The sequence below is a fragment of the Myxocyprinus asiaticus genome, chromosome 5, assembly GCF_019703515.2.
Source record: "Myxocyprinus asiaticus isolate MX2 ecotype Aquarium Trade chromosome 5, UBuf_Myxa_2, whole genome shotgun sequence".
NCBI lineage: Eukaryota > Metazoa > Chordata > Actinopteri > Cypriniformes > Catostomidae > Myxocyprinus > Myxocyprinus asiaticus.
Window position 1 is genome coordinate 7,089,838 of NC_059348.1, and position 16,622 is coordinate 7,106,459.

The 16,622-nt window shown below is 37.7% G+C and overlaps 1 protein-coding gene across 1 annotated transcript in view; it reads left to right on the forward strand.

Annotated features, from left to right (window-relative positions):
* The window catches only part of LOC127440889 (gastrula zinc finger protein XlCGF7.1-like), a 151,688-nt gene extending 136,651 nt beyond the window's left edge, over nucleotides 1–15,037 (forward strand). Inside the window, exons 2-3 of the mRNA XM_051697971.1 lie at nucleotides 5,322–5,371; nucleotides 13,704–15,037. Coding sequence (XP_051553931.1) covers nucleotides 13,709–14,554 — 846 coding nt within the window. The 5' untranslated portion in view covers nucleotides 5,322–5,371; nucleotides 13,704–13,708 and the 3' untranslated portion in view covers nucleotides 14,555–15,037. The remainder of the gene's footprint in view (nucleotides 1–5,321; nucleotides 5,372–13,703) is intronic.
* The last annotated feature ends 1,585 nt before the right edge of the window (nucleotides 15,038–16,622 follow it).

Here is a 16,622-nt window from a genome sequence, read left to right on the forward strand (position 1 = left end):
TTCCATGACAGTTTCTAATGTGAATATGTAGACTGAAAATGAAAGTTCAAACTTGCATTAGAAGGGAAATATTCACAGTGTTACAACTGTACTCCATTACAACTGAGTACTCGTTCTACCCTATCAATGTTTTACTGAAAAATTATTTTATGTCCACTTGATTAACATCTTATGTATTCATTGGATTAGATTAGTTTTGATTATAGAATTTAAATTAAAACAAAACAAAACATGGTATCCAGAAAAATGTAAACATGGACTTTGGGCAAGAAAACTATGGAATTTAGGAAAAAATAAAAACTGATTTCATAGGGCTCTAATACAGGGAGTTCAGAGACAGAATACAGTGAATTGAGATTAAACAAATTACACACTTGCCTAATAATACTAGGCAACTATTCAAATGATTAAAATATTACTAAAATATAACCATTTTAACTGCTTTCGTCTACGGATTGCTGCTACTGTTGTTTCAAAGAAATTTGTCTGTCTGCCATATACTCAACAATTTTTTATTCCAAATTTTTGGATGAACTATTCTTGACCTGTAAGATGATATCTGAAGTCACTGAATGTGATTGTATTGGACTAGAGTTTAGTGACTTAAATCAATAGTTGTTATGTTCATGTTTTACATGTTTTTGTTGTGCACTGTTGCAGTAGTGTTACACAAGAAAAACAAAGTAGTGATTCTTGTACATAAATCTTTTAAAATAAAATAAATATTATTCTTGATCATGAAATCTAAGAGTGTTATGAAATTTAATTAATAGGAATAATATATATTAGGCGACATTTAATATTTTCTTCTCCCAAATCCCACTCTAATATTTTGTACATTGTTTAATTGTTCACTATGCATTGTGTGATTTAAGAAATAGTTAGCGTGAAAGGACTTTTATTTTGAAACTGCGAGCCGTTGTATTATTGTGACGTCACAAACTGCGCCACGATTCATCGGTCTGTTGTTCAGTTTCAGGTTTGTTTTCAGCATTTAATGTAAATAAAACGATGTAAAACGCCCAAAAGTAATACAGTGCTTTACAAATGTGTTCCAACAACATGTAAATGCTATTGTAATAATTTTGCGTTGTTTTATGAAGTGCTGATCGTTGTAAATGTTTGTGTAAAGTGCATTTACAGATTTTGTTTTTAATTTCCGTCAGTAAATGTTGAGATTACTTGAATTAATGTATTCAGAGTGTCAGTTTAGCAGAGATCTGGTTACACATACAGAGTTACATGAACACATTTTCTCGTTATATTTATGTATGTTGTGTATCAGACTGCTGAAGGTTCATGTGAGGATGTTTCTGGGCTAGTTTTACAATTCGGTGCCTTTTAAGTATGTTTAATTTAAATGTATTACAATTTAATGGGTTTATTAAATACATAGAAATATGAATAGTGTTACATACTGCTGTTGGCCTAGAAGTCCACTCTTTATGAGGACATATAGAAACATATATGGATTTAAAATGTGTTTGTAGTATGTAACAGAAATATAATTATCATTAATAGTTAAAATAATAATCATGATCATTTTGCTCAAAGTTATAATCACAATTATTGATTAATCAATTATTAATTATTTTAAAGATAATTTTTATTATTACACTTAATCCTTTTGCGTTAATTTAAAAAAGTTTCTCAGAGGTCTTTAGAGGACAAAAATGTCTTAAAATAATATGAAGAAAAAAAACTGCCATAATAATTTATTATATATTAATATTATTTTCCACTTTCAATTAGTAATTTTTTTTAACCAACATCAGTCCTGATCATAACTACCAAATATTCATTCATTTTCAGGGTTTTAACCCATTAAATGCCAGTTTGTTTATATAATGACACTGTTGTTTTTTACACACACACACACACACATTTCTCAATACACACATACAAAACCCACTCTGACATCCAAACCAACACACCCACACAATTTTAGCTGCATCATTTATTCAATTGGCCTGCAGTGCTCTATAATACAGACAGAAAATAGGAAAAAAGCATGTATTTGCTCCATAGGCTAAACATGAGAAAAATGGAGCCATCTGGTGGAAAATATTAAAAATTTAAATTTTGAAGCCAGGGCTCCGAAATGAAAGCATAATATCATAGAATTCATGATTTTATGCTTTAATAGCACTGGGATCAAATATTGCAGTTTCAGTGGGGACATTTTTGTTCATAAGGTCTTGAGTGCAACTATTTTATGTACACAGTGTATTATAGATGTATTATAGGAACTGGGGTTGAAATTTCCTTCAAAAATACACACCTTTGCAAAATGTATGCTGCTGGCATTAACACAGCCAAAATGATCGAAAAAGACAAAAATGTCCCGAAGGTCGCACAAGGGTTAAACAGATTTATTGCACTTTCATGTTAGCCCAAATCAAAGAATAATTAGAAAAATAAATAAATAAATGAAACTGTGAAACACAGAGTAACTTTAAGGTTCTCAACTCACCTTTCATTATTTTTGGAATCCGGTAAACTTGAACATTAGTTTATTATTGTAAAATAGTACTTTATAATAATTATTGTTATTATATGCAATATTCATCTTTTCCTGTAATAATTTCTTATTTTGCACACAGCATTGCTTTGCAGTCTCGAACCGATATTTTGACACAAAACTAAAGGAAGACCTTTGCGTTTCTGTGTGGAGTTGACACCAGCTTTGTGCTCTTCATTTTAAACATGATGAAATGCTCTTTTCTCCTCCTCAGTCCACAAAAGCCCGGTGTCATGGAGTTACTTTAGATTTGTTTAGAATCATGTGGAGGCCAGACATATTACTGTAAATCTGAAGAGCTTTAAAGCACGGTTAGCACACATTAGCAAACCAACTGCACAGAATTCAGAGGGGATCTGTTCAAAGAACCGCTCTGAGACCACTGAAAACACATTATCATGAGCCTCGTGTGTTACAAGAATGTTTAATAAGCTACAGACAGAACAGAGCGGCGCACATATGAGCGATAAGACACGCAGCTACATATCTCGGATTGTGCTTCAAAGTGAAACCAATTGGTCATCTGTAGACACCGCCCATAATGAGAATGAACAACAATTTGCAACTTTACCTGGCTGCTTATTTGTTTACTAGTTCAATAATACCACAGACAAATATGTTAGCTATATATCCTTCACAGAACATATAATTGCTAATTGTATCCACCCTGCCTGTTATTGTCCAGCCTGAGCTTAAATCACAGCCTTTTGTGGTTTAATAATTGCACAAGGCCATATCATGATTTTGATTGTGCAGCCTTAGAAAGAAAAGTTCCAACAATCTCCGGAGTACTTTGTGTTTCTTTTTTTTTATCAGTTATGCATGCCCTGATAAGTGTCTGTGGTAATGAGCCTGACTGACTGTAGCCTTATACCCATGAGAATTAAAGAGCCTGTGAAATCTTTTATCATTTTACTTCCTTTATTTTTTTCTTATTTCTGTCTTTTTTACTGTTACATTTATTTATCTGTGATTCATAATTTCTTCAAAACTATCATTTTAAAGTGATAATGCTGTCAAAGTATGTTTTGAAATGCAAGTATAAAAATACTGTACTGTAAATCAGTAAAGGAAAAAAATAAATAAATGTGAGGATAAATACAGAAATGTAAAAAGTAAAGCAGAAAAGTTTAATGGTGTTAATACAGAACATTTTTAAGTTCTGACATTTATTTTTAATGTTGACAGGTCTGGTCATCACTACCACACAGTGATTGTGAATCTACTCCCAAAGCAATTCACCAATAAATGCTCTGAATATTCCTGTCATCTTTGAATTGAAGAAGAGTTTCCAGAAGAGCAGGACAAACTTAAAGTGTGTCAACAATTTCTGACATACTACTGCAAAGATGGATTGTATTAAAGAGGAGAGAGAGGACATGGGTTATCCAGAACCACACAGAGTGAAAGATGAAGAAACTGAGGAACAAATAGGTTTGTGGCTATTCTTAATTCTTTATTAAAGGGATAGTTCACCCAAAAGTGAAAATTCTTTCATGATTTACTCACCCTCTTGGCATCCCAGATGTGTATGACTTTCTTCTGCTGAACACAAATTAAGATTTATAAAAGAATATTTCAGCTCTGTAGGTCCATACAATTTACAGTACAAAAGTGAATGGGTACCAAAATTTTGAAGCTCCAAAATCCACATAAAGGGAGCATAAAAGTAATACATATGACTCCAGTGGTTAAATCCATGTGTTCAGACACAATATGGTAGGTGTGGGTGAAAAACAGATCAATATATAAGTAATTTTTATCATAAATTCTTCTCTCTGCAATATGTGTAAGACTGAAAAAACAGAAGAAGAAGAATGGGAAAGTGAAACAGAAGTGGAAATTGACTGAGCAGGGAAGAGAATTTATAGTAAAAAAAAAAAGGACATCAATATTTATCTTTTTCTCACCCACATCTATCATATCGCTTCAGAAGACATTTTTAAAAATTCATTTTTGAAAATTCTCTTATTATTTACTCACCCTCATGATATCCCAGGTGTGTATGACTTTCTTTCTTCACCAGAACACATTTGGAAAAAAAATTGAAAAATATCTCAGCTCAGTAGGTCCTTAAAATTAAAGTGGATGGTGGTCTGACTTTTGAATCTCCAAAAATCACGTCATCCATACGACTCCAGCAGTTAAATTAATGTCTTCTAAAGCAATATGATTGCTTTAGGTGCGAATAAAGTGAGAGCGGAGAGGGAGGAAAAGGGGCAGTCCAGACTGAAAGAGAGAGAGAGAGAGAGAACGACACACGAAGCTGACTGTGTCTGATTGTGCTGAAAATACATTTGTGTGTGTGTTACAGCAAAAGAGTGTGGAAAATAAAAACTTACTTGGATTGTTTAACCGGCTCCCGCTTCCTCCTTAAGAAGAAAGCTAATGACGTGTCATACAGATGTAATCTCACCTTCTCCTCTCGGTTGAGATCTAAACCAAAACCAAAGCTTCTGTACAGTATTCCTTCTTCTCACTTGTAAACAGCGCTGCTCTTCCGGCTGTGCCCCACGTGCCTCAGTTCTCACGTGTTTCACATTCCAATGCAATTACGTCACACACGCATGCCGCTGCTGACCGGAAGTGATGATTTAGAGTAAAAATATGTGTTATATATTGATCTTTCTCACATCAAAAGCAATCGTGTCACTTTAGAAGACATTCATTTAACAGCTGGACTCGTATGGATGATGTTTATGCTGAATATCTGTGATTTTTGGAGCTTCAAAAGTCGAATCACCATCCACTTGCATTTTAAGGACCTACTGAGCTAAGATGCTTTTCTAATTTTCTTCAGATGTGTTCTGCTGAAGAAAGAAAGTCATACAAACCTGGGATATCATGAGGGTGAGTAAATGATGAGAAAATTTACATTTTTGGGTGAACTATCCCTTTAATGACTGCTGACGTGTGATTTGAATATCTCAAACCCTATTTACACCTGGAATTAAGATGCATTCAGGTGATCTGATCACCTGGACAGCACTAAATAAATAAAGGTACAAAAATAACATACGGAGGTAGATAAAAACGCATGTGACCACATCACAATTGAGGTGAAAACGCTAATCTGTCCTGATGCATCTTGAACAGCAGCTGTTAAATTCTGTGCTAAACATGTAAAACTTAGATTTGTGTGGGCTTAATTGGGTCACTTCCCCAACTACTTGTGTAGCATTAATGTAAATATGGGCTACAGATGATTTCACTAGTCAAATTCTGCACTTGAATTTGCAATAAAGGGCTTTGTTACAATTGACTACACAAGTTTTTTTCATTATTAATCATGGTTGGTTACTGTTTGGTTGAAGGCAAAGACAAATTCCATATTTTTATACCTTGGAACTATGTTTTTCCATGGCATATTTTTTTAAACAATGGAACTGAACATTTCATAAAAATGCAATTTTAGGTTTTTGGCCAAAAGACAAAGAACATCAAAACATTTTAACAGAAACTTAAATATTACTATCAAATCAGATAACGGAAACATTGACGTGGAGAAAAAGCAGTGTTTGTGATCCTGGTTTAATTGCATGAAATGTAAATGTCGGTTGATGAAAAGCTCAAGTTTATGGAAGCACACTACAAAAAGAACTCTAATACGACTGCAAATCTAGTCAGTATTTGCGTTTCTTAGTTGCACATTAAAGTCCCTATCCCCTGTAGTGATGAAGCAATCATACTCTTGGCAAATAGTGTATTAATTAAAGAGTGTTTTCGTGTGCTTGTGCATAACACTGAAAAAAAAAGCAATGTGTTGGATTCACTTAAAATATACATGTAGCATTTTTGAATCACGCTTTTTAATCAAATTCAACTTTTGGTCATTTTATTTTAGCATAATTAGAAAACATTTGTCAGATATACCAGACTGTATTAGTATATTCAACTTTATGTACTTACAAAGATATAAACATACTAATAGCAAGTTGTTTAAAATTAATATTTCTATAATTGTTTCTACTTAATTTAATTGGCTCAAAAGAAAGTAAAGCCTGAGGTCAGTTATTAATTAAACTTGATTCCCCAAAGAAGTGCACATATTGGTGCACTTCAGCTATGCACATTCTCATGCACAAGGAGGACTTACTTAGATTGAACAGGATCCAACTTCACCAAATGCAACACATATACCACTAACGGTTGCATCACATGAAACAGCTATTCACAGTAAAACAACATCAGTACTAAAAAGGGCTAAAACCTCTCTGATTCTTAAAAACAAACTAACTAAATGCCCGCATAAGTTCTTTTTGACAAAATAAACATGATTAAATTATTCAAGTGCAAGGGCTTTTTTGGTATTCCCCACAACCTCAGTTCTGTACTTGATTGTTTGAGTTTGAAGTACTTAAAATCTTAATTTTAAGGATTTTATGCCAAAGAACTTAAAAGAACTCACAATTATTCATTTAGTTTATTAATCACTCTAAGTTCACCTCAGATGCACAGGTAAATCCCTGAACCTGCTGGGTATTACTGCCTGCTGCACCTCTGCCGGTCTCTTCAGTTGTCCAGCTATGGTGTCATCAGCCAGCAGCCACCTATCACAGCTGTTTCGCCCCATTAATCCCGGAACATCTCCTGGTGATGGGTCAGCGGTCAGGGATGTCTCCTTGCCACTCCCCGTAGCTGGAAACCAGATCCTTTCGATTGCCTGTCGTTCTTGCTTTCCCATCAAGACATTCCTCCTTTCCCATCCAGACATACCATACAACCAGTGTCCCCCCCCCCACCCACTTTTAGTAAAAACACATGCTATCAATCTCTGCCTACCACCCATACAGTGCCTATCCTTCAACCAATCCTCCAACAGAAGTAGGAGAGCGACGTGAGAGGCGAGCCGCGAGACTGCGTCAGTCACCCCTCCAATGCCTAGCTTGGCCTGGTTTCGTTCTCCCACTCAATCCCTCTCCAGAAACCCCCGGATAAGGACCGAGTGGGTCAGCAGAACCCACCCCTTTCCTCTTTTACATGCCACCTCACCACATATCGCAATTGTTCCCTATTCCTACTTTCTCACTTCTGCACACCCCACATTTCATCCTTCCTTCTTTGCCATAGCCAGAAGCTCCCTTTTTCTCTTCCTCTGCCATTTCCTTCAAAGACTTCTTCAACACTGATCCAAAGATACCAATGTTTTTCAATAGGTGCTGCATTGATGTTCCAATAAACCCTCGAAACCCGACCTCCACAGGGTAAGTGGCAGCCCTCCATCCATTTACCCTGCACTCGGAGGCCAGATCAGCATATTTTAGCTTCTTACTCTCATAGGCTGCAGCCAGTCTCTCCCCATGGGACAGTAAGTTCAATCATTTTGACTTTCCTAGCAGATGCCGACCATAACACTATGTCTGGCCTCAAGGAGGTAATTGTGATCTCAGAAGGAAATTTTAGCTGTTGGCCAAGGTCGACTACCATTGAACAATTACTTCCATGTGCCAGGATTGACCTTTACTCCCTTCGTGCCGTGCCGTGCCTTGTGCGGCACCTCCCTTTTTAACAAACTCAATGTACTTAATTTGAGGAGCATGATGGCCTTTGTTGGCCTTTATTCTACACATCTCAAGGATCTCTACTAGCTTTCACAGAACCTGATCATGCCACCACCTGTACCGTCCTTGTGCCTAGGTGATCTTGCACCCAGCCAACATGTGCTGCAGATCTGCTCTTGGGGCCTCGCACAGGGGACAACTCTCCTCTTTACCATACCACAGAGACAAATTTCCAGTTCTTGGAAGAGTGTCATAGGAGGATCTTATTAGAAAACCTAGCCTGGCCTGGGGTATCTTCCACAGGTCAGCTCATCCTAAAACTCTATTAGATGCATCTTTCCATTCTGTTCAGTGCCCTAGCTGCTGCTGGTTGACTGCTCGTATCATATACCCTTCCTCTTCCATCTTAGCTACTTCTGTCACTACCATTGTTGGGTAAGTTACTTTAAAAAAGTAATCCACTACTGTTTACTAATTACTTCTATAAAATTGTAATTAGATTACTTTATTAAAGACTTAATGTGGAAAGTATCAGATTACTAATTACTTTACTTTGAAGTTGCTTTCTAAAACCAATCAAACTGCGAAAAAAACAATGTGACACTAATAGCTCTTTTAATACTTTAATATTGATTGAAAACAATAACAAAATTACAGCAATATGACAAAGACAGCAACTTGGCTAAAGATATCCAATGCATTTCTAAATATGCTGTAGTAGTATCTTCAGGTGTGCGTGTGTGTATGTCCGCTATCTACAACCTCCTTAGCTGTGTGTGGCATGTATGTGTACAGTAAGCTTGTTTACCTGTGTTTGTGTTGGTGTGAAAAAAAGAAAAATAATACTAATGAACTGAAAAGATTTCTGAAAACCCATTTGCAGACAGTTTTGATAGTAAAACCATTGTGTATTTGAATGCTTGTTGTTTCATTTCGGTGTGCATATACAGGTTTGTTTGTGTGTTGCATCATGCGTGTCTGTGTGCATGTACAGTATGTCTATTTGTGTGCGTACATGTGCAGCATGTATGTGTTTACACAACTTTACAGCAAGTTAATTATTTCTACCTCCCTGCTTGTGCTCGAATTGGGTAGCCTTTATCACTTGCACATCTGTAACGCTATTGCATTGTGTTTGTGTTTTATTGTGTACAGTACATAAAGAACATAAAAAGCTGTTTGCTTAGCGATGTCTTTTTCAAGACGCCGTTCTGCAAATGTCTCCACCTTGTGAGCGATATATCCCTCTGTCAGATGGAAACAAGCGCTGTTTTCCATATACACCCGAAACTGATCCCCTCTCCTCCCGCAGTAGCTGCAGAGGGACACACGAGGGAGACGTGTGGAGATTTTAGGAGGATTTGTCGGCGGCCCAGCCTTGCGTGCCTCAGCCAGGGCTCGCTGAGATTGTTTGTGAGTGCATGAAAACTTGAAACGCTTCAATTTCATTTTCAATTTGAATAAACAACTACACTCCACTGCGTCCATAGTTAGATAGCTCACTCATCTGCCGTCGCCTCGATACGTGTCCTCTATGCCATTGTGGTTTGTTAGAGCCACCATGGCATTAGCTGACACAGCAACACACATAAAAGTACCAACATAGGAACGTAATACATTTTAAAATGCATTCTACTTAATATTATTGTCTTAGCAATAAATGTGTAATCCAAGTAATGTAATTTTATTCATGTCTGTAACTGTAATTAGATGACTTATTTTTTAAAGTAACGCGTTACATGACTGCGTTACCGCAAATTGTAATCAGATTACAGTAACACGTTACTTTATAACACGTTACACCCATTACTGGTCACTACCATCGCTTTCCTCTGTTTTTTAGAGGCTGTTGACCATAGTTTGGGAGCCATCCCCCATCCAATACCTGCTCTTCCTGACTGGGTTCTTCCAACAATCTCTTGTTGCTTCAGTCTTGAAAACGTCCTGTTTACTACCTCCTCTGCCTTCCAGCCGCAGCCTGTTTGGACCTGGGCTTAACAAGCCCTCACTGACTGGTCTGTTGATTCCCTTAATTCTAAGAACAGCCTGGTCTTCTCCTGCTTGTAAGCAAGGGTGATGGACTTTAATGGCAGTTGTAAGGCATTTCTTCCAAAAAATACTATGTCTGAAAGACATGTAACTGTTGGCCTTGGTGTCCATCCATGCCACTGTGCTGCTGTGATCTCACACATCTTTAGCTGCCACATAGGGCGATGATACAATGTAAATTGGTAACACCAGACCTTGTATTTGCCTGGGAGATGACAATTGTCTATCTTATCCAAGCACTCTTTCAGCTGCTTCAGAACCAACCCTGCCATGTGAAATCTGACAGATCTGCTGTGTATTCTCTCCCTAAACTTGAATGGGCTGCTCTGCCAGCACCGGGATTCTTTCACCATCCACCTCAAACAATATCTGGTCGCTTCTAATCTCCATACAAATAGAAAGGCTACGTGACTTTGCTGGCTTGATCTTCATCCTGGCCCATGCCAAAAGCTATTCCAGGCTTTTTAAGAGTCTGTTTGTACATGCAGCAGTCTGGAGGATACTTGTGACATCATTCATATAGCTGCACAGTGCTGGCAATCTCACCCCAGATTGTGCATGGATTCTTTGGGCCATTTGCCTGGCACCAATTAGGATGATCCGAATGAAGTTGTGAACAGGATGGGAGAGATTGAACATCCCATCGCAATCCCTTTTTCCAGTTGCTGCTATCCAGTTATGAGCTCCTGTTTTGCATGACATATTTTCAGGTCCCCATACCAAGCATTTAATACACTCTGGTGCATGGAAAACTCCAGTGCATAGCTGGCGAGCTGGTGTGGAATAGTCATTTGCCAGGTCCAGCCAGACTACATGGAGGTCTTTCTTGTCTCTCTTGGCAGACTGGATCTGCTCTCATATTACTGATGCATGCTCCTCACATCCAGGAAAACCTGGTACGCCTGACTTCTGGCAGCTTGTGTCTATTTATCCATTCTTCAGGAGGTAATCAGTCATCATCCTTGCTACCACAGTAAAGAAAATCATTCCCACCACATACAGTAGAGAAATATTCCTAAACTGATTTAAGTTGGTGGATTCCTTTTCTTTGGATATAAAGATGGCCACTGCCCTTCACCATTACAGGGGTATGCACTGCTTCTTCCAGGCAACTCTCAGTAGTCTCCATAACAGCTCAAAAACTGTTGGACACCACTATAAGGTATCCCGTTTGGGCCCGGGGCTGAAATTGCCCTGGGTTTTTCTACCACTAGCCTGATCTCACTCAACTTGGATGGAGCTACATCAAATCAAACTACTTGCGCCATTGGCAGTGGGACATATCTGGGTGAGCTTTGTGGGCTGTCTTTATGGGGATCCCCTAGTTGTTCTTTCATATCATCTCCTAGATCTTACTGTGGCATCACCAGCTTTCCACTCCTCTTTTTTCGAGAAGATTTCTGGCAAGTTTAAAAGGATCCTTGATGAATTTCATCCTCTCATGCTTCTTCCTTCTCTGCTTCTTAATTCTCTCTGCCCTCCTCAAAACCGACAACATCCCACAATATCTTCAAGCCCTCCTTCTCATGCTCATCTGCTCTTCTCCATGCCTTGTGAAGCTGCCTCCGCTCTTTCACCAGCTGAAATATTTCCTTTTCTCTCCCACCTATCACCCTGGGTCCACGCTTCTTCACTGACGCTTCCCCAAACTACCTACACATTCTTCATAAACAATGTCACTAAACATATTAAGCTTGGCCTCCACCCTTCCGCTAAGTGTGTTCTCCAAGGTGGAGCACAGGTCTTGGTCTAGTCTGCTCCAGCCTTTATTATTGTTGGATCTTGGCCAATTTATTAGTTTCCTTCTCCCTGTCTCCTTTTTATTGTCTTGTCTTCCCTCTCTTGTTTGTGGTTTAACAGTTGTATCCTCCTGCGGCTTACCTCGTGGGCATGACTTGTCCTGCTGGCGGTATTGGTCTTCTTGGTGTCCCTCCGCAACAGTGGATTCAGCAGCATTGGTGCTCAACTGGGCTCTGTATCCTTCTTGTCTGACCTGCTGTTGCAGTGCAAGGTTGTGTCTGGCTGTTCCCGCCACATTTCATCCTTCCTTGATGAATCCACAGCCCCTTGTAAGTCGTTACCCTTGACCACCTGCAGCTGCATTTCCTAAGGATCCTTTGCTCATTATCCAGGGCCGTTCCAGTTGTGTCTGTAGAGTTTGTCCCAACTGGTCCATCTTCCATCCCACATCTCGGAGAACCACTGGGCTGTTTTTCTAGTATAGTGCTCGTAGTTAATTATGGTATCCCCTGTAAGAGGACTTGCAGGTAAGGTAACTAGCCTGTCCACCCCTGTGCAGTCTTTCCTGACAGTCTTCCAGTCTTCACTGTACTCCAACTGCCCTATTCACAGTAGTCACTGGTCTCCCAGAATATTACTCAGATACACAGGTAAATCTCTAAACCTGCTGGCATTACTGCCTGCCGCACCTACGTGGTGCCTTCAGCTGTCCAGCTATGTGGTCATCAGCCGGGAGCCACCTATGTACATTTCTGAGTAGAAGCGTTTTTTTTTTTCATACGTTATGGTTGTTGAGCCAACTAATATTTTTTTCAGTGTAGGCTGTTTGGCTATTTAGCTCAACATCTCACGTAATAGTCCTACGTGAGAAGAGAAACTGTCTTGTGAAAATGAAGAGAAACTTTTGTTACTGAAGAACAGTGAGCCATGCTCAACATCAGTTGTGTTAGACACACTGATTGTTATGAATTCTAAATGTCAATGTAAAATTAGTATTCGTTGAATATTAAATAAAAATCCTCATTTGAATGCAAAAATTGTGCATTAAAATTTGAGATGTGTGCCAAGCACTGACAATCTTAGTTGAGTCTTTATTTCTTATCGGCATCTTGTAGCACAAGAGGCTGTTCACACAAAACCAGTTTTGTGTCCGTCTGCACTATATTCCCAATGTTTTTACATGTTAACCTGCACTAGATGGACATTTTTGACTGCTTTTTTTTTTTTTTTTTTTCAGCATCTCACCGAGGAGCACAGTATTTTTTGTTGTTGAAGTCTAGATGTTATGGTAGTAGTGCCACCTGAAGGCAGAATATAAATATAATATTTAGGATTCATTAAATTTTTGGTTTTTGTTTCATTCAAAAATCAACATTTTGTTGCATCACTAATACAAAAAGTTCAGAAATGTTTTGCCCAAAATTTCAACAGTGCAATTTTACCAAGCAATAACAAACCACTCTCCAACTCTCTCCCTAAGTAATGAAGATGAATTAAGACCTTTTAATGACTGAAGACCTTTGAGTTTCAATGTCTAGTTGAGTTGAAAACAGCTTTTTCAAATATGTTGAAATACTCTCATTGTCCACAAAATGCCAGTGTTATGGTCTTATTTTAGATTTGGCCAGACATATTTGGAATTACGCAAAGGTGCAATTGAAGTAAATCTAGAGCGCTATAAATATAACATGTTTAGCAGACAACAAACCAAACCAAACTCACAGCACATCTGTTCTGGTTGTAGTGTATAACACATAATCAGAGCAGTAGAGTGAATTTGTGTATCGAGCACAGGACTGCACTGAGAATGTTCTGACTACTCAGAACATTTCACATTTGTGGCCTCTAACCTTTATTCTTGTTTTTTTGACCATTTAATATGTTTCTTTTAGGCCTGATGGAAGTGAAATTGGAAAGTCAAGAACTGAATGAAGTGGAGGAGAAACATTGGTATCAGGATCCTCATGAATTTATAAATGAAGAAAAATCATTTAGTTGCTCACAGACTGAAAATAATTCCTCACAACAAACAACTCAAAGCACAGAAGCCACAAATTCTTTCACCTGCCCTCATTGTGGAAAGAGTTTCACACGTAAATTAACCCTAAAGGAACACATAAGAATACACACTGGAGAGAATCCTTTCACATGTCCTCAGTGTGGAAAGAGTTTCAGACAAAAAGGACACCTTACCAGTCACGTGAGAATTCACACCAGAGAGGATGCTTTCACATGTCCTCAGTGTGGAAAGAGTTTCAGACAAAAAACAAGCCTAAATACCCACATAAGAATTCACTCTGGAGAGAAGCCTTTCACATGCCCTCAGTGTGGAAAGAGTTTCAGACAGAAAGAACACCTTAAAAGGCACATGAGAGTTCACACTGGAGAGAGGCCGTTCACATGCCCTCAGTGTGGACAGAGATTCAAATATTTAAATAACCTTGAATGTCATCTTTACTCTCTGCACACTGCAGCAAAGTCATTAAACTGTGATCAGTGTGATAAAAATTTTAGCTCAGAATCAGACCTGAAAACACACCTGAAAATTCACAAGGACCCACAATTGTGTTCTTTTTGTGGAGAAAGTTTTTCATGCCCGCACCGTTTCAAAGAGCACCAGAAAATTCATACTAGTGGGAAAGCTCATGTGTGCCCTGAGTGTGGCGATGCCTTTGCAGGAGCCGGCAACTTGAAGTGGCACCAAAGAGTCCATATTAAAGAAAAATCTAACAACTGTTCATAATGTGTATAGAGTTTCACTCATTCAGGAGTCCTGAAAATGAATGGAGAGAATCCATACCACCAGCCTTCATGTGGGAAATGTTTCCAAGTACCCAATCAACTCATTTTAAAAAAGCATTGTGGAAAAATGTCTCAGTAAGCTCTTTTTTTAGGTTCATCTTCAGGTCCAATGCTGTGTAAATTCTAAGAGTTTTTAGGAATGCATTTCTTTAATGATGGGCAGTAGTAGTAATAGAATCCATATAGAAATATCTATTATTGTAATGTCTCCGAATTTTGATTATTCTAGTATTCCCATTACATTTTTGCCTTTAAAAAACAAGTCTAACTTGGGCACGGTTGAAAATATATACAATAAAATATATTTTATTGTATCCACAATTGTATCATAGAAAACCTGGAATTATCAGTGAATTTCAAAATTGTGATTTCCTGATCTGGAACAGTCTTGGAAGTGCAATAAATTGTTAAAATTCATGAAATGAATTGACAAGAAGAGTGCTTGTGTTCTTTATTGATGTTGGCTTTTTGGGTTTTTATAGCCTGTTCAGACCAAATCTAAAATGTCTGTTAACATCGAAAAGCTATTTTACCCCTGTACAGTATGCAGCGCTGTTCTACAAACATTATTCTGGTTTCCTGCACTGACATTTAGGCATTCAGCTGTCAATTCACGAGATTAATATATTTAATGCTGTTAAGGCATGTATTTACCAAATTTGGCATAACTTTCATTATATTCTTTCCATGTTTTTGATGCATTTTTTGAGGAATATAGAATCTGTGTTTTTTTTGTGCCACTGAGATCACCAAGAGCACTGTTGCATTCTTGCCATGACTTTATATTTAGATGTGTTTTGCCACTTCGAGTATTTTCCAAACGGACTCCCGAAATCAACTTCTCTTTTTTAATGCCTGTTATAAATAAGTACAGTGATAAACATGCACTTGGAATAATGTACATTAAGTAAAATATGATATATTATAAAATATGATGCATCAGAACATTTAAAAATAATACAAATAATAATAATTTAATCATTGCACATTAGTATTGATTTCTTGTGCATGACAAGCAAAAGAGCATTGTTACAGGAATAAGCAGTGAGGTTTGGCAATTCGTTTGGTTACACTCTGTAGTAGATTAGCTCAGAGGAATTGAAACAATCCCCTAAGCGAGGGATGGGCAACTTTGAAGGTGGCGAGGGCCAACATATTTTCTCCTTTCTACCAAGGGTCCGGATTACAAATATGCACTCTCACAATGTTCACCCCCTTACTCAATTTCCTCATTACTGTGGGTAATCTATGCACAACTAATGCAATGTGCTTTTAAAGATTTTGTTAACTATATTACATTTTTTATGTAATAATATTTATAACAACTAACATAATTATTATTGTATAACTTGCATATTTACTAAAACATGCTGTTCAAATGTACAAATTCATGTTCAATTTACATTTTACATTTACGTCGTACATTTACGTCGTTGACATGCAGAGGGGAGTGGACCACAGGAGACTTTCTGAAGTCAATAATCATCTCCTTTGTCTTGCTAACATTAAGGGATAGATGTTGTCTCTGCACCACAGCTCAAGTTCTCTCACCTCCTCTCTGTACACTGACTTGTTATGAGTGATGAGCCTCACCACTGTTGTGTCATCAGCAAACTCCTCATCCCAAATCCTACAGTGATCAGCAGGTCTGCTAAGAACAAGCCACCTCTTCTGGTCGATAGTTGTAATAACATCATAGCCTGAATGCAATCTTAACATAATCCCTTTTTCAATGAACTAAAATCAATCCTCAGTCTTGTCCGACAGGCTGTAAGAAATGCACAGTCTATTTTCCGATACCAAAAATGGACAAATTCATCTTAGACAAATGATAACCCTGAAAATAGGTTGTTATGACTTGTAATCACTCTTACAACTTACAAGTTGAACATTTTGATCTTTAATCTGGTATTGCTCATGCTGTGTCAGTAATAAGGTAATTGCATATAACAACCACATCATGTTTACTATCGTTGAGTTTTGCATTTCTAGAATATTGATGTAGAACA